Raw genomic sequence first — 19,439 nt, 5'->3', positions numbered from 1 at the left:
ATGTTTCCAGACTCAGTTAACTTTGGACCAAAACATCTTTCAACCTCATTATGCCAATGATTACAGTTTTTGAGATATTAAACTTTCAATTAAAAAAAAAAAATGTCCATTTGACTTTGGACGCTTGTTGCTAGGCAACAGGTTATCGTAGGGAATGATTCACATGTTTCAAAACTCGCCTCGCTGTGGACTACAACATATACAAATTTCAAATTTCATGAAGCTGTGATTTACATACATATTAAGTCAAAATGCCTGCCTAATGGCCCCATCCCCAAAGGTTTATCAACAACATTTAACGGTTTATTAACAACCCTAAACTACTTCTTGGCCATTATTAATCACCCTAAACCACACCCCCTGCGGGGAGCACAGGAATGAATGCAATACAACCGTAAACACCTCAAACTGACATAGAACCCCCCCGAACACAAACACTACAGCCCCAAACCAAAGCAGCGAGAGGGGACGAATGGGCGGTAGGGCATGCCCATATCAAAATATCCTGAAATTTTTCTAGTTGTTTTTTATGTTTTGTCAGACATGATATCTATTGTGTCTCATGTGATGTTTTGTTGATTTATTGTGTCTCATGTGATGTTTTGTTGATTTATTGTGTCTAATGTGATGTTTTGTTGTGTTTGGACCCCAGGAAGAGTAGCTGCCACTCAACAATGAAATAAAGAAATAAACCAACCTGTAAAGCTCCCCAGTCGCTGGCGCTGCTGGAGGACGCGACGAGTCCGTCGCCCTGGAACGTCCTGAACTTCAGCGAGAGCGTGAACTGCTGACTGTCCTCGTCCAGCCGGTGGACGAACTTCAGGTAGGACGTCCTGTCGAACCTCAGCGCCGACCCTGGAACACACACGGGGGGAACCAGCTCTTAAATCCACATCTACTTCATCTCATATAAGAAAAGTCACTATTTTGTTGAAATTCTTTATACGATATAAAAGAAAGAACAAAAATATTCTCTCATGACAAATCCCTTCAGGCTTAAACTGCAACACGGTCGTCTTAATTGATTTCCTTGCGTGTTTACCAGTTGAATACGTTTGAACAGCTATGTTCAAACAAGTTTGTCAACATTTAATATAAAAAGCCAAATGACAAATCTTAAAGACGTGTGTAAAAGTTTTCAGGCTGGTTTTAAACGGATAAATGCAGCTCTGCTTTCAGTCCGTCGGCGTAAGTTAATTGTTTGATTTCAGATCTAACAGAAAGGTTCTTGAATTCCAGCGTGTTTCATGAGAAACAACAAAAAGACTAAACCCGTTTCACAGTGCTTTTTAATCTTATACATGGAAACGTGTGATAAACAACGGCAGCAAGAACAAATCCCTGCAGCAAATAAACAGAAACAAACTAAGGAAAGCATCAAAGTTGATTCATTTCATGGACAGATGGATCACCCACGGATCTGAACCAAACTCCTTTTTAAGTTTCCCTTTTTAAGGGCTTGAAGATGAAGGTTTAATGACGCCAGAAGGGAGACGCAGAACAAACGCGTCCCCGCGTTTTCATGTCCGCGCCGCCGCGCCTCGAAGGAAGTGGAGAAACAAAGAGCTCGATGAAGTTGGTTTGAGCGTCCGAGGTCACCTGTTCCTCCGTCTGTGGAGAAATGATTCGTCCATTTGTCCCGTTTGTCCCAGTCAGAGTCCGTTAACCCTTGTACTGTCTTTGGGTCAAAATGACCCAATTCTTCTATCCTTCTTTCCTCCTGCTCTCTCCTTCCTTCTTCCTTTCCTCTTTTCCTCCTTTTTTTACCTTCCTTTACTCCTTTTTCTTCCTACCTCCCTTTCGTCATTCGTTCCTTTATTACCTTCTTTGCTTTTCCTTCCTTATTTTCTCCATTCCTTCCTTCCTTCCTTCCTTCCTTCCTTCCTTCCTTCCTTCCTTCCTTCCTTCCTTCCTTCCTTCCTTCCTTCCTTTCCTCTTTTCCTCCTTTTTTACCCTCCTTTACTCCTTTTTCTTCCTACCTCCCTTTTGTCATTCGTTCCTTTATTACCTTCTTTGCTTTTCCTTCCTTCTTTACTTATTTTCTCCATTTCTTCCTTCTTCCCTTCTTTCCTTTTCTCCATTCCTTCCTCCCTCCCTTCTTTCCTTTTCTCCCTTCTTTCCTTCGTTTCTCCCTCCCTTCCATCTTTTCTCCCTTCTTTCCTCCCTTCCATCTTTTCTCCCTTCCTTACTCCCTTTCCTACTTCCTTCCTTTCTCCTTACTTCCTTCTTTCCTACTTCCTTCCTTCTTTCCTCCTTTCTCCCTTCCTTCCATTCCTCCCTTCTTTCCTCCCTTCCTTACTCCCTTTCCTACTTCCTTCTTTTCTCCTTTCTTCCTTACTTCATTCTTTCATTCCTTCCTTCCATCTTTTCTCCCTTCCTTCATTCCTTCTTTTCTCCCTTCCTTACTCCCTTTCCTACTTCCTTCCTTCCTTCCTTTCTCCTTTCTTCCTTCTTTCCTTTCTTCCTTCCATCTTTTCTCCCTTCCTTCTTTCCTTCTTTTTCTCCTTTCTTACTTACTTCCTTCTTTCCTTTCTTCCTTCCATCTTTTCTCCCTTCCTTCCATTCCTCCCTTCTTTCCTCCCTTCCTTACTCCCTTTCCTACTTCCTTCCTTCTGTCCTTCTTTTCTCCTTTCTTCCTTACTTCCTTCTTTCATTCCTTCCTTCCATCTTTTCTCCCTTCCTTCCTTCCTTCTTTTCTCCCTTCACCCTCCCTTGACCCAAAGACAGCACAAGGGTTAAGGTCAAACATTAAATAAGTCATGGCCTTTGACTTTTTTCTCGAGATTTTGACTTTTTTCTCGAGATTGTACTTCAACATTAATCTCGACATTTCAACCTTTTTCTCGACATTTCGACTTTTTTCTCTAAATTTTGACTTTTTTTCGGCATTTCAACGTTTTTCTTGACATTTTGCCTTTCGCCATTTGCCTTCATTCTAAGGCTGATAAAAGACTTCATTTTTTGCGGCTCCAGACATATTTGTTTTTTGTGTTATTGGTCCAATATGGCTCTTTCAACATATTGGGTTGCCAGCCGCTGGTCTAGATACTTACCTAGAGAATAAAACAATTTTTGAGTGTTAAAGGGAAAACAGTGTTTGAACACCGTTTGAGTTTCCTTTTAAGACGTGTGTGTGTCTCCTGACTGTCTTTCTCAGCTCTGCACCACCAAACCTTTGAAACCCTTCAGACCACAGAGGAAGCAGCACACTCAGGAGACGCTGGCAATAAGTGTCAGAAAACGTTTCAGGGAACTTTAGTTCCACACAAGACAGTGATTGTCCGTCCCCCGAGAGCCTGGAGCTGACCTTTATTACAGAAACGCCAACGCGAGCCGTTGGAGATAAGTGGATGAGGTGGCGCCGCTGCTGTCAAGGAAACTACCCGTCATATTCACAGCTCAAAGTGTTCTCACTTATTGCGTGTTTTTCGTTCAGACATAACAGGACAGAGATGTGCTGGGTGTAATTATTGACTCAGACCTGAACTTCAACAGCCATCTAAAGTTTATCACTAAATCTGCCTAAAAACATTGCTAGAATTAAGGGGATTCTGTCTAAACAAGACATGGAAAAACTTATTCATGCATTCATTTTCAGTAGGTTGGATTATTGCAATGGCATCTTTACAGGCCTTAACAAGAGTCCTTACAAACACCAGGAAACTGGACCATATTAAACCAGGAAACTGGACAATATTACACCAGGAAACTGGACCACATTACACCAGGAAACTGGACCACATTACACCAGGAAACTGGACCACATTACACCAGGAAACTGGACCATATTACACCAGGAAACTGGACCACATTAAACCAGGAAACTGGACCGTATTACACCAGGAAACTGGACCATATTACACCAGGAAACTGGACCATTTTACACCAGGAAACTGGACCATATTACACCTGGAAACTGGACCATATTACACCAGGAAACTGGACCATATTACACCAGGAAACTGGACCATATTACACCAGGAAACTGGACCATATTACACCAGGAAACTGGACCATATTACACCAGGAAACTGGACCATATTACACCAGGAAACTGGACCACAATACACCAGGAAACTGGACCATATTACACCAGGAAACTGGACCACAATACACCAGGAAACTGGACCATATTATACCAGGAAACTGGACCATATTACACCAGGAAACTGGACCATATTACACCAGGAAACTGGACCATATTACACCAGGAAACTGGACCACAATACACCAGGAAACTGGACCATATTATACCAGGAAACTGGACCATATTACACCAGGAAACTGGACCATTTTACACCAGGAAACTGGACCATATTACACCAGGAAACTGGACCATATTACACCAGGAAACTGGACCACATTACACCAGGAAACTGGACCACATTACACCAGGAAACTGGACCATATTACACCAGGAAACTGGACCATATTACACCAGGAAACTGGACTATATTACACCAGGAAACTGGACCATATTACACCAGGAAACTGGACCATGTTACACCAGGAAACTGGACCATATTACACCAGGAAACTGGACCATGTTACACCAGGAAACTGGACCGTATTACACCAGGAAACTGGACCCTATTACACCAGGAAACTGGACCATATTATACCAGGAAACTGGACCATATTACACCAGGAAACTGGACCATATTACACCAGGAAACTGGACCACATTACACCAGGAAACTGGACCATATTACACCAGGAAACTGGACCATATTACACCAGGAAACTGGACCATATTATACCAGGAAACTGGACCATATTACACCAGGAAACTGGACCATATTATACCAGGAAACTGGACCACATTATACCAGGAAACTGGACCATGTTACACCAGGAAACTGGACCATATTACACCAGGAAACTGGACCATATTACACCAGGAAACTGGACCATATTACACCAGGAAACTGGACCATATTACACCAGGAAACTGGACCATGTTACACCAGGAAACTGGACCATATTACACCAGGAAACTGGACCACATTACACCAGGAAACTGGACCATATTACACCAGGAAACTGGACCATATTATACCAGGAAACTGGACCATGTTACACCAGGAAACTGGACCATATTACACCAGGAAACTGGACCATATTACACCAGGAAACTGGACCAGGAAACTGGACCATATTACACTAGGAAACTGGACCATATTACACCAGGAAACTGGACCATATTACACCAGGAAACTGGAACATATTACACCAGGAAACTGGACCATATTACACCAGGAAACTGGACCATATTACACCAGGAAACTGGACCATATTACACCAGGAAACTGGACCACATTACACCAGGAAACTGGACCATATTACACCAGGAAACTGGACCATATTACACCAGGAAACTGGACCATGTTACACCAGGAAACTGGACCATATTACACCAGGAAACTGGACCACATTACACCAGGAAACTGGACCATATTACACCAGGAAACTGGACCATATTATACCAGGAAACTGGACCATGTTACACCAGGAAACTGGACCATATTACACCAGGAAACTGGACCATATTACACCAGGAAACTGGACCAGGAAACTGGACCATATTACACTAGGAAACTGGACCATATTACACCAGGAAACTGGACCATATTATACCAGGAAACTGGACCATATTATACCAGGAAACTGGACCATGTTACACCAGGAAACTGGACCATATTACACCAGGAAACTGGACCGTATTACACCAGGAAACTGGACCATATTACACCAGGAAACTGGACCATATTACACCAGGAAACTGGACCATATTACACCAGGAAACTGGACCATATTACACCAGGAAACTGGACCATATTACACCAGGAAACTGGACCATGTTACACCAGGAAACTGGACCATATTACACCAGGAAACTGGACCACATTACACCAGGAAACTGGACCATATTACACCAGGAAACTGGACCATATTATACCAGGAAACTGGACCATGTTACACCAGGAAACTGGACCATATTACACCAGGAAACTGGACCATATTACACCAGGAAACTGGACCAGGAAACTGGACCATATTACACTAGGAAACTGGACCATATTACACCAGGAAACTGGACCATATTACACCAGGAAACTGGAACATATTACACCAGGAAACTGGACCATATTACACCAGGAAACTGGACCATATTACACCAGGAAACTGGACCATATTACACCAGGAAACTGGACCATATTACACCAGGAAACTGGACCATATTACACCAGGAAACTGGACCATATTACACCAGGAAACTGGACCACATTACACCAGGAAACTGGACCATATTACACCAGGAAACTGGACCATATTATACCAGGAAACTGGACCATATTACACCAGGAAACTGGACCAGGAAACTGGACCATATTACACTAGGAAACTGGACCATATTACACCAGGAAACTGGACCATATTACACCAGGAAACTGGACCATATTACACCAGGAAACTGGACCATATTACACCAGGAAACTGGACCATATTACACCAGGAAACTGGACCATATTATACCAGGAAACTGGACCATATTACACCAGGAAACTGGACCATATTATACCAGGAAACTGGACCACATTATACCAGGAAACTGGACCATGTTACACCAGGAAACTGGACCATATTACACCAGGAAACTGGACCATATTACACCAGGAAACTGGACCATATTACACCAGGAAACTGGACCATATTACACCAGGAAACTGGACCATGTTACACCAGGAAACTGGACCATATTACACCAGGAAACTGGACCACATTACACCAGGAAACTGGACCATATTACACCAGGAAACTGGACCATATTATACCAGGAAACTGGACCATGTTACACCAGGAAACTGGACCATATTACACCAGGAAACTGGACCATATTACACCAGGAAACTGGACCAGGAAACTGGACCATATTACACCAGGAAACTGGACCATATTACACCAGGAAACTGGACCATATTACACCAGGAAACTGGAACATATTACACCAGGAAACTGGACCATATTACACCAGGAAACTGGACCATATTACACCAGGAAACTGGACCATATTACACCAGGAAACTGGACCACATTACACCAGGAAACTGGACCATATTACACCAGGAAACTGGACCATATTACACCAGGAAACTGGACCATGTTACACCAGGAAACTGGACCATATTACACCAGGAAACTGGACCACATTACACCAGGAAACTGGACCATATTACACCAGGAAACTGGACCATATTATACCAGGAAACTGGACCATGTTACACCAGGAAACTGGACCATATTACACCAGGAAACTGGACCATATTACACCAGGAAACTGGACCAGGAAACTGGACCATATTACACTAGGAAACTGGACCATATTACACCAGGAAACTGGACCATATTATACCAGGAAACTGGACCATATTATACCAGGAAACTGGACCATGTTACACCAGGAAACTGGACCATATTACACCAGGAAACTGGACCATATTACACCAGGAAACTGGACCATATTACACCAGGAAACTGGACCATATTACACCAGGAAACTGGACCATGTTACACCAGGAAACTGGACCATATTACACCAGGAAACTGGACCACATTACACCAGGAAACTGGACCATATTACACCAGGAAACTGGACCATATTATACCAGGAAACTGGACCATGTTACACCAGGAAACTGGACCATATTACACCAGGAAACTGGACCATATTACACCAGGAAACTGGACCAGGAAACTGGACCATATTACACTAGGAAACTGGACCATATTACACCAGGAAACTGGACCATATTACACCAGGAAACTGGAACATATTACACCAGGAAACTGGACCATATTACACCAGGAAACTGGACCATATTACACCAGGAAACTGGACCATATTACACCAGGAAACTGGACCATATTACACCAGGAAACTGGACCATATTACACCAGGAAACTGGACCATATTATACCAGGAAACTGGACCATATTACACCAGGAAACTGGACCAGGAAACTGGACCATATTACACTAGGAAACTGGACCATATTACACCAGGAAACTGGACCATATTACACCAGGAAACTGGACCATATTACACCAGGAAACTGGAACATATTACACCAGGAAACTGGACCATATTACACCAGGAAACTGGACCATATTACACCAGGAAACTGGACCACATTACACCGGTCATGAAATCACTACACTGGCTTCCAGTGAGTCAAAGGATAGAGTTTAAAATCTTACTGCTGGTCTACAAAGACCTGAATGGTCTTGGACCAAAATACATGGTTGATCTGTTAGTTCCCTATGAAGCTCCCAGACCCCTTAGGTCTTCTGGATCTGGTTTGTTGTGGTTCCAGAACCAGAACCAAGCAAGGTGAGGCAGTGTTCAGTTATTCTGCTCCTCACCGGTGGAACAAACTTCCTGTAGACCTGAGGTCTGCTGCAACTGTAGATCCTTTAAATCAGAATAAAAACATTACTGTTTACTCCAGGTCCTGGTCCAGGTTTCTTTCCTCCTAAAGGGACGTTTTTCTTGCCACTGTTTGGCTTAAGGTTTTTCTCCCACTAGGGGAGTTTTACCTGTCATTGTCAGAGGTGTCTTCAGTATTCACATTCATTACTCAGGTAGAAGTATAGATACTAGAGTTTAAAAATACTCCTGTAGAAGTTGAAGTATCAACTCAAGTTTTTTACTCAAGTAAAAGTATAAAAGTACTGGTTTCAAAACTACTTAAAGTATAAAAGTAAAAGTAATGTAAGGGGGAAAAAAGCCATTAAGGACAAAAGCCATTGAAAATGAATGTATATTAGTATAAATATATTAAAGAACCATATATGTGTACTATTGAGCATTAACATGTGTTTCAGAGAGCAGACGCGTACAAACCAATAGGATGTCGGAATGGTATTATGTTTATACTTCTCATCCAACCACAACCAAATTCACTCTATCCGGATGGAGCAATTTAACTGGATAGTTTTTATTAAAGGCCGAAATGAAATAGAGTAACGAGGCTGTTTTTAAAATGTAAGAAGTAAAAAGTACAGATAATTGTGTGAAAATGTAAGGAGTAAAAAGTACAGATAATTGCATGAAAATGTAAGGAGTAAAAGTAAAAAGTCGTCTGAAAAATAATTACTCCAGTGAAGTATAGATAACCAAAATTTCTACTTAAAGGAGCATGAGGCAGGATTGAGGCAGGATTTATGAAAAAAATTCGTATACATTTTAAGTTTTCTAGTAATAATGTCAGATGAAGCGTTCCAAACCAAAAAGAATGATTCCTCTAGTGTATCTCTCCTTTGCCTTGAACAGGCTGTGTGCTGCAAAATGTGCTGCAATTCGGACTCCGAATTTCCCACGCTGGGCTGCGGATGTGACGTCACATGACGCTGCATGCGCGTTCTCCCCGTTCTCCCGTGCCGGCTTCACTGTTGGCTGCAGTACCCCCAACGGCCGTCGTGGTGAAGGGTGGCGCTAGAGAGTCTCATTCCTTAAAAGGAGCCTCATGCTCCTTTAAGTAAGGTAACAAAGTATTTGTACTTCGTTACTTGACACCTCTGCTTGGGGGTTTATGTTCTGGGTCTTTTGAAAGCGCCTAGAGATAATTTGTGTTGTAATAGATGCTATATAAATAAAGTTGAGTTGTGCAACACACGTAAAGTGAAATTATGTCGTGTAGAAGTGGGAAAAGCCAAAGAGAGATGAACTATGTCAGTATCAGCTGTCTTTGTTGTCCTACATTTACTTTTCGATCACAAAGTTACTCAAAAGACTGACAAGTTGAATCAAACAAAGTCAGAAATGCCAGCAGGAAATGAGTATTGGTGAGGTTTCACTTTCCAATTTGGTGCACGTTTGATTCGTGCAATTTATGTCCGACTGAACATTAAAGCTCTTGACCTTCACCTGATGCATTTGAAGGTGTGGGAGTGATTTAATCCCCCAAACTCTGAGCTGAACTTATTCTGGAGTCCGATGTGTGTTCGGCATAAGTTACCTGGTCAATCGCAAAAATATCAAACTGTGGCTTTAGGCCCAACATACCTGACTTAAGTATTAATCACACTTCCTGCAGACCTCTCTGGAGTCTTGTGAAGGTGACTGCTTGGTATTCCAGTCACCTGGAAAGGTACAAATACTACTCCTTCTTCATTTTAGTCTCTGTTCTTCTTCCTGCATCTGCTTTATCTTTTATCCATGTGCACTTTTGTTACAATGCAGATAAAATAAAGAAGACTTCATCCAATATTTCCTGTCGCTGTGCTTGTTACAGTCATGTAAAACAAGTGCACCCTCATATGTATGGTTTTATGCATCAGGACATTAGAATATATATGTAGTCTTTGCCCGGGCCTTGAAACCGAAGCAGACAGCTGTGTCTCTGCATGAAAGACTCAGCGTGCAGGATTTCATTCTCCGCCACTATGCATCCATGCATTATGCATGACTGTGGTGCCTACACGAACACGGCTGTTCCACAGAGAAGTACACTCTTGTCGAAGAAATTGCAACCTCCTCTTCCATTCTAGTGTCTTACACGTTAGGATATTTAGAAGAGGTACTTACCTGGACTAAATACAACCACAGGTGAAAACTAATCATTTTCCTCATCGAACAAAAACTGAGATAACGTCACAAAACAGCGAGTGGGAGGGCCAAGTACATCTAGTCCAGGGGTCGGCAACCCGCGGCTCCAGAGCTGCATGCGGCTCCTTAGCGCCGCCCTAGTGGCTCCTGGAGCTTTTTCAAAAAGGTTTGACCTTTTTTTTCCTTTATTTTCTTCTTTTTTTCCTCTTTTTTTCTTTTCCTTTTTTTTCTTTTTTTATCTCTTTTTATTAATTTTTTTCTTCTTTTTTCCTTTTTTTCTTCTCTTTTTCCTTTTTTTTCCTCTTTTTTTCTTCCTTTTTTCTTCTTTTTTTCTCATTTTTTTTCTTTTTTTCTCTTTTTATTTCTTCTTTTCTTTCTTCTTTTTTTGTTTTTTCTCTCCTTTTTTTCTTTTTTTCTCTTTTTATTTCTTCTTTTCTTCTTTTTTATCTTTTTTTCCTTTTTCCTTTTCTTTTTCCTTTTTTCTCTTTTTTCTTCCTTTCCTTTTTATTCTCGACATTTCTACTTTTTTCTTGAAATTTTGACTTTTTACTCCACAATTCGACTTTTTTCTCGACATTTCGACTTTTTTCTCGACGTTTCTCCTTTTGCCATTTGCCTTCATTCTAAGGCTCATACAAGACTTTTAAATTTTTGCGGCTCCAGACATATTTGTTTTTTGTGTTTTTGGTCCAATATGGCTCTTTCAACATTTTGGGTTGCCGACCCCTGATCAATGGCTTATAGAGGCTAAAATGAAGTATTCATGTTGAGGTTACAGTTTCTAATGTTTGTTTTAGATAAATGACGATCTGTTTTATTTTATTTTTTCATGTCGTTCTGATGAATTAATCTTAAAATCAGATGTTTTTTTATTTGATTTGACGGTTTGGAACTGGATCAGGTCTGAGAAGTGTTGCTTCCACTGATGCTGCAGAATCTTCCTGATCTTCAGGGGGAAAAGACGGTGATCCTACAAATCTTCCTTCCTGCTGGATAACTTCCATGTTTCTTCTCTGGTAATGCACTCAAACGACTCCCCGTACGCACACTTCGAGTCGCCGGCGCTCCTGCAGCTCAGGAGCCCGTGCACACGCATACAAAGTGACGTACCGTTGCAGGGACAGACGCTCTCCCAGGCGTGCTGCGGGGTGATGTAACCGGCTCTGGCGGTGGTGAAATGGCTCAGTTTCTCCCCCGACAACAGCACTGCGTTCCTGCAGCCGCGCGGAGGACAGCCCGTGCCCAGACATCCGTTGTGGCTCACGCGGAGGTTGCTGAGGCCCAGGGCGTCCTCGATGTCCGAGATAATCCCTGCAGCAAAGAGTTCAGCGTCACACATTGCACACATCGCTATGACTAGGGCTGCAACTAGGGCTGGGGATCGATTCTAAATGTCAAGAATCGATTCGATTCCGATTCTTAAGATTCAGAATCGATTATCACGCTTTGATTCGATCCGATATTGATTTGGGTTACTGTTAATAAAACTATTTTTTGAGCTGTTGCATGAATTATATGACTGTAGTTCTGCAACATATTAATACTAGTATTATATTGAGATTAAACAGCAAGTATTGCAGCTAATGATGCTGTAAGGACCAATCAGCTCCCAGAATGCTGATAGAACTGAAACAGAAACATCGTGGGTCAGAATTATCAAACAGATCCAGGGAGGAAACAGAGACGGATGAAATCGGTTTTATTTTTTCCCACAGTCCGTTTTTATTTGTTCCATTTTCGGTCTATTTTGGTTTTAAATTTTTGAGCATTTGGTTTTTAGCATTTTTTGCAAATGTAACCCCAAGACAGTATATAAAGTAATGAAATATAAACAATTTATGCAGTTATAACCTAACACTTTAATGTTTTCATACCTTTAAACATATTTAAAGGCAAAAACATGGCACCAGTTATTCTCGTGTCCAACAAAACATTACTTTTTTGGGGATAAACAAAAAAATAACCAAAATTTGTAATGTAATGATGAAAAAAAACATAAATAAGTAAAAGAAAAAAACAAAAGTCGATCTTTAGACATATGAATCGATTTTTAGGAATTAATATGAGAATTGGGAAATCGATTTTTTCAACACAGGCCTAGCTGCAACTAAGGACTATTTTAATAGTCGACTAGTCACCGACTATTGAAACGATTAGTCGACTAATCGGATAGTTAGTAATTTTTTTGTTTTAATTTAGTATGAGGTTGCTTTAATTATGTGGCAAATGATAATAAGAAGAAAGAAAGATGGCACTAGAGCCGTATTATATTCTCGTAATATTACGACTTTATTCTCATAATATTACGACTTTATCTCGTAATGTTAAGACTTTATTCTCGTAATTTTACGACTTTATTCTCGTAATATTACGACTTTATCTCGTAATGTTAAGACTTTATTCTCGTAATTTTATGACTTTATTCTCGTAATATTACAACTTTATTCTATTACGACTTTATTCTAGCAACATTACGACTTTACTTTCGTAATTCTTGTCTTAAACACGTCTTAAAAAGGCTCCCAAACTTTTGAAGTTTTATTACCCACAGCTGCTGAGACGCTATCGTGCATGCGCGACTCTCGGCAGAGATTGTATTGAAATGAGACGCTTTACTCCGTTGGAAAAACACGTCTGGCGACAATTGTCGACAATGGAATTCATTGTCGACAATTTTCATTATCGATTTTTGTCGATAACGAATCGTTGCAGCCCTAGTTATGATTACTGATTTATCGACTTGGTAGTCATGCCGATTGCTGACCTGCAAGTTTATGGGTTGGAAAGGAGCGTGCCGGTCCGTCCCGAGGCTTCAGCACCAGCAGGGCCTGCAGGACGCCGGCGCCGGGCGGCTGCTGCAGGCTGGCCAGGTACAGTTCCTGCCTGGGCCGGTCCAGGGCCTGGCCCAGGCTGCGCTGCAGACCTCTCCAGTGATCTCCCAGGAACTCCTCCGGGGAGATCCCGGCCAGCTCCAGCGTCAGGCCGGAGTCCAGGGCCCGCTGGTCCGCCGCCCACACGTGGACCCGGACCCCGGTCCACACGCTGAACTTCCCGTCGCTCACGCTGACGTTCAGGGCGTACGAGCCCTCCTCCAGACTTTCATCGGCCCAGATCTTGCCGTCAGTCCCATCGATGGAGAACCTTTCATCGTCGGGGCTTTGCGACAACAGTTTGTAGGTCAGAACGTCCTGCAGGTCTTGGTCCGACGCGTGGACCCGGCCCACGACCCTGTTGGCGAACAAGCCCCCTGCGGTGGTGATGAAAACCTCCAGGGGCAGGACGGAGGGAGGATACTTGCTCTGCTCCGTCACGTTGATGTTGACCACACAGATGGAAGACAGGGGAGGGTGGCCGCTATCCGTCACCTGCAGAAGTATTAACACATAAAAACTAAGGCTGGGACTTTAGCGCGTTAATTTCGATTAATTAATTACAGAAAAAATAGCGTGCTAAAAAAAATAGCGCATTTTAATCACATTAGGTTTTTCCCCTCGGAACGTTTCTCACGGGACGACCTTCACACGGACGGCGCACCAACCAACCAGACCCTTGAGAGAGAGAGGCTGCGTCCGAAATCACATACTTCCACCCTTATGATATTTACTGATATTTACTGATATTTACTCAAAAGTGTGCCGAAATTAAGTATACTTTTTAGTATGGCATTTCGGACGCACCGAGAGAGTTATGACACTTACGTGGACTCCCACTATGGTTCTGCCATAGATTTTATATATATATATATATATATATATATATATATATATATATATATATACATACACACACATATATATATATATATATATATATATATATATATATATATATATATATATATATATATATATATGGGTTCTGCAACCAACGTGCATTAGTGTTACAGCGAAGTGCAGCCGTCGTCATAACACAAGCTAAGTTGTTACCACACACGTTAAAGATGAAGTTGCAGACGAAAAGGGTCTCGTTGGTCCCGTGGATGGGAAGTTTAGTTTAAAAAAACGGATGGATGGAAGCGTGCTCTGTTTTCTAATGTGTTTCCATGTTCTGGAATGTACTTGAAACAGTTGAAAGTATTTTGTTATATTTAAGTGTTGTTTACAGAAGGTCCTTGACTATAGGCTACCTGTCTCATTCAATGTGCATACTGCATATATTTAATTTACTGCATTTTATAGCAAATTGCACTGATTTGTTCTTGGTGAAGCATCACCTTGATAAAAATAAACAGTTTCATAAATTGAACATATGTTTTCGCTAGTCAATCATTCACTCGTATACAAAAATCCATTTGAAACAAACAAAAAAAAGGAAATCTCATTGTTCTCAGGTCTAAAATTGATATGCGATCAAATTGCGATTAATTGTGATTCATTAATTACAAAGCCTGTAATCAATTCGATTAATCTTTTTAATCGAGTCCCAGTCCTAATAAAAACATTTGCTTTGTTTATAACCCAACTACAACGATCCTAATGGCAGATCTATAATAGTCGAGGCTTCCATACGTCATGTAATGGTCACTGTTGTGAATATCTATGGTCCTAACTCTGGGCATCCATCCTTTTTTTCATAACCTCTTTTCACTTTTACCATATCCAACAGATACAGTTACCACTGGAGACACTAATACCGTTACTGACCCTAAATGAGATCAATTCAACTCTCTGGTAACAAACAAACTTACAGTTGAAGGAGGTGATTAAACAATTCAGGAATCATCACGGACTCGAAGATTGTTGGAGAACAGAAATTAATTTGAGAACAACTTCAAAACACCTTTGATGACATTTCTAGTGGACAATTGGAACAAATGGAACAGTATCAGGGCCAGGCAGGAGAAAAATAAAAATAATATTTTAGAGGAGGAAGGTTTTTTTTTCATTATGCACTTCGAGAAAAAAGTCGAAATGTTAAGAAAAAAGTCAAAATGTCGAGAAAAAAGTCAAAATGTTGAGGAAAAAATTCGAAATGTCGAGATTAATGTTGAAATACAATTTCGAGAAAAAGTCGAAATGTATTTCAACGTTATTCTCGAAATTCCGACTTTATACACAGAATTTTGACTTTAACTTGAAATTGTATTTCAACATTAATCTCAACATTTTGACTTTTTTCTCAACATTGACTTTTTTCTCGAAGTGCACAATAAAAAAAAAAAAATCTTCTCCTATCAAATATTTTTTTCCTGCACGGCCCAAATACTCTTCCGTACAATTGTGACAAGTTAACTTTATTCATATTAAACAGTTTAAATGCAGGAAAGATATTACAAATGATGAAAAAATAATAATTTGTTTCTTAGAAGAGAGTTATTTTTTCTCCCAGTGGGAACAAAGTGCATGTAAAAAAGAGACAAGGACAGAGTTAAGAGACGGGTGAAGAAGCAAAGACGACTGGCCTGTATCTTGAGTAGATGCTGGGGTTTGCTCTTCTTCTTGAGCGGAGCAGAGAGCGACAGCAGGCCCCCCTGGTCCACATGGAAACGCCGGTCCTCGTTGCCGCTGACGATGTGGAAGGAGAAAGGCGGCCCGTTCTTGGGCGTGTCTTTATCCGTCACCACGAGCTGGAGGAAGCTGCTGCCGGCGGACTCGCCCTCCTGCGGGAACAAGTTCAGTCACTTCAGCTTTGAGTTGACATTTTTTTTTTATTTATCCTTTATTTATCCAGGAAAGTCCCATTGAGATACAATATCTCTTCTGCCAGGGAGTCCTGGTCAAGATGGCAGCAGAAAAAAAAATTCAGTTTCATATAAAAGAAAATACATACAAGGACAAGTAAATTTACAAAAAAATAAAAACATATCAAAACAAGAAACAAAGAAACATAAAACATACAAGGATCAGAAAGCTAAAAAGAATTCATGACAAATAATGGCATTTGATTAAAAACAATGACATTGTTCTGTGAAAACTGATTTTAAAGTGTTTGAAAAACGTTAAGAGAGGGTAAATATTTCAAGTTGAGTATGTTTTGTAGCTCATTCCAAGCTTGCGGTGCAGAAAAGGAAAAGGCTGATTTACCAACTCTGTTCCAGTGCTGGAACATGAGGAGAATTTTCTCTGATGATCTAGTGTTATAGCTACTATACCAGGGGTCGGCAACCCAAAATGTTTAAAGATCCATATTGGACCAAAAACACAAAAAACAAATATGTCTGGAGCCGCAAAAAATGAAAAGTCTTGTATCAGCCTTAGAATGAAGGCAACACATGCTGCATGTTTCTATATTAGTTAGAACTGGGGGAAAAAATTCTTTTTCATTATGCAGTTCGAGAAAAAAGTCAAAATGTCAAGGAAATAATCAAGATTTCGTGGAAAAAAGTCGAAATATTGAGAAAAAAGTCGAAATATCGATAAAAAAGTCGAGATTAATGTTGAAGTACAATCTCGGGAAAAAAAAAGTTGAAACGTTGAGAAAAAAGTCGAAATGTTGAGAAAAAAGTCAAAATTTCGAGAAAAAAGTCCAAATGTCGAGATTAAAAAGGAAAAGAAAAAGGAAGAAAAAAAGAGAAAAAAAAAGAAAAAAGAAAAAGAGGAAAAAAGAGAAAAGAAGAGAAAAAAATGAAAAAAAGAAGAAAAAATGAAAAAAAGGTCAAACATTTTTAAAAAGATCCAGGAGCCACTAGGGCGACGCTGAAGAGCCGCATGCGGCTCTAGAGCCGCGGGTTGCCGACCCCGTACTAGAGTAATATTTTAATAAATTGGATATGTACAGCGGTAGTTTACCCATAAATGCTTTTGCAACAAATATTAACATATGTGTTTTTCTCCTTAGACTCAGTGAAGTCCATTCAACCATTTGATACAAATTACAACGATGTGTACGTGCACGTGAACCAGTTACAAACCGCAAGGCAGAATGATAGACGACATCCAGTTTTTTCAAATCACATCTGCACGGCAGAGTCTCCAAATCCAACTAACATTGTTAAATGTTTGTCATTTCACAACTTCAGTACCGAAAGAGCAAATTCACAAAAGAGAAAAGAGAAGAATCTTCACGTCTTTGCTATGATGAATTACCAATCTCATCTCATCTCCGAGCGGCTGTGAGCTGGTTTTTATAGTCTAATACAGTGATATTAATAGAAACCAGTGTTGCGTTACAAAACAGGTTATCAATCTAAAAACCTCTGCGTGCTTCAGGAGACGCTGGCATGAAAGCATAAACAATACAGAGTTAATGGTTTCAAGAATGGAACACCTTGTGAGGTATTTCAATTACGGTAGCCATCCCAGGCCACAGTCGGGTTTATTAGAGAATAGTTTCACCGGCGTGTGAGGACACGCAGGAACCGCCGCCCTGAAAGTGTGTCAGAACCAGGAGATCGATCGGTTGTATGCTGAGCCCGTGCCCGATAAATAATTCACGTCCATGCGTGGCGGTGACAGCGTGTCAAGTTCTGACATTCAACAATAAAGATAAATAGAGACGGGGTGTGAAGTCAGTGTGGCTGGCAGGTGACGTCCCCAACCCCACTGTGCTTTATCAAAGTGGGGAAATCACCCGAACCGCTATTTAAACGTCCTATCTGTTCTACGACTTTGGTAGATCCGTATAAACTGCCTGTCACAAACAAAGGGACACGTGTATTTTGGTGGGACCGCCTTGAGCTCTGATTATGAAGTGCATTCGATGTGGCATCATTCTGAGGAGCTTCTGCATTTTCACAACCTTTACTTTTCTCCAGAGTTGCATCTCTTTTTCAGCAAAGGACTTGTGATGATGATGGGAGAATCTTCTCCAGAACATCCGAAAAGTTCTCAGTGGGGTTCAGGTCCAGGGGCCTCGTTTATAAAGCTTGCTTGCGCACAAAACAGGGCTTGAAAGATGCGCACGCCACCTTCTACGCAAACGTTGGGATCTAAAAAATAAAAACTAACGGGAAAATGTGTGTATCTTTACGCCAACCTTGACCCTCGCGCACAAACATTTTGAAGATACGGGGAACTGGCGACGCAGGCGGTGAGGTGGTGAAATGAAGCCAGATTCATGTCATACTTTTAATGTCATTACATATCAGACTTAAAGATCCATGTACACCCAAGCCGGTGTTCTGCCGAGTTGTCCTACCTCGGCAAATAGACGATTTAACAGCAGGAAGTCAGAATGTGCTTCCACACTTCCTCTATGTGGAAGCGTGATCTGACGGGGGGTTTTTTTCTTCCGCTGAAGCGTCGTACACATAGATCTATGTGGAAGCACATTCTGACTTCCTGCTGTGAAATCGTCTATTTTCATGAAAAAGTCTTTGAAAAAAAAGAAACTGAGATAAAAGAAACAGGGATTGTACGGTAGAATGTTCTGACGGGGTAGGACACCTCGGCAGAACTCCGGCTCGACACGTCTCATTCATCCTGACTGCGCATGCTCAGCAGGCTCATTAATATGCAAATACAGTCATGAACTACTTTGCATTGACCATTTATGGTAGAAAGTGAGCGTGTAGAGGGCGGGATATGAGGCGAATTCACGTGCGCAACCTTCCAGCTGGACTGTGATTTATAAAGCAAACATTGCGTGCAGATGTGCGTGCACACGGTTTTATAAATCAGGATTTTTTTTTGTGCACACCATTTTCGGCTTTTGGGCGCACGTACACTTTTAGTATGAATCCTACACACTCTTTTATAAATGAGGCCCAAGGTCTTTACCATCAGGGATGGAAACAACTGTTGATGGAATAACCAGGTCGTTCAGGATCTCCGGGAAGTCAGCTGAGGTGATAATGTTGCTGAATCCGGACTTGAGCAACTGCAGCGATCTCAGATCACATCAGCGCCCCTGCAGGCTTGCAGGGAGATGCTAGGCATGCTAGGAGCATCAC

General features: G+C 41.2%; 1 protein-coding gene across 1 annotated transcript in view; it reads right to left on the bottom strand.

Moving 5' to 3' along the window:
• The window catches only part of fat2 (FAT atypical cadherin 2), a 228,217-nt gene that overhangs the window by 38,287 nt on the left and 170,491 nt on the right, over positions 1–19,439 (bottom strand). The window contains 4 exon segments of the mRNA XM_061726486.1: positions 698–855; positions 11,720–11,920; positions 13,374–13,974; positions 16,011–16,208. Coding sequence (XP_061582470.1) covers positions 698–855; positions 11,720–11,920; positions 13,374–13,974; positions 16,011–16,208 — 1,158 coding nt within the window.

Source organism: Cololabis saira, chromosome 7, assembly GCF_033807715.1.
Source record: "Cololabis saira isolate AMF1-May2022 chromosome 7, fColSai1.1, whole genome shotgun sequence".
Lineage (NCBI taxonomy): Eukaryota > Metazoa > Chordata > Actinopteri > Beloniformes > Belonidae > Cololabis > Cololabis saira.
The sequence above is the reverse complement of the archived record's forward strand: the minus strand, read 5'-3'. Positions and strand labels throughout refer to the sequence as shown.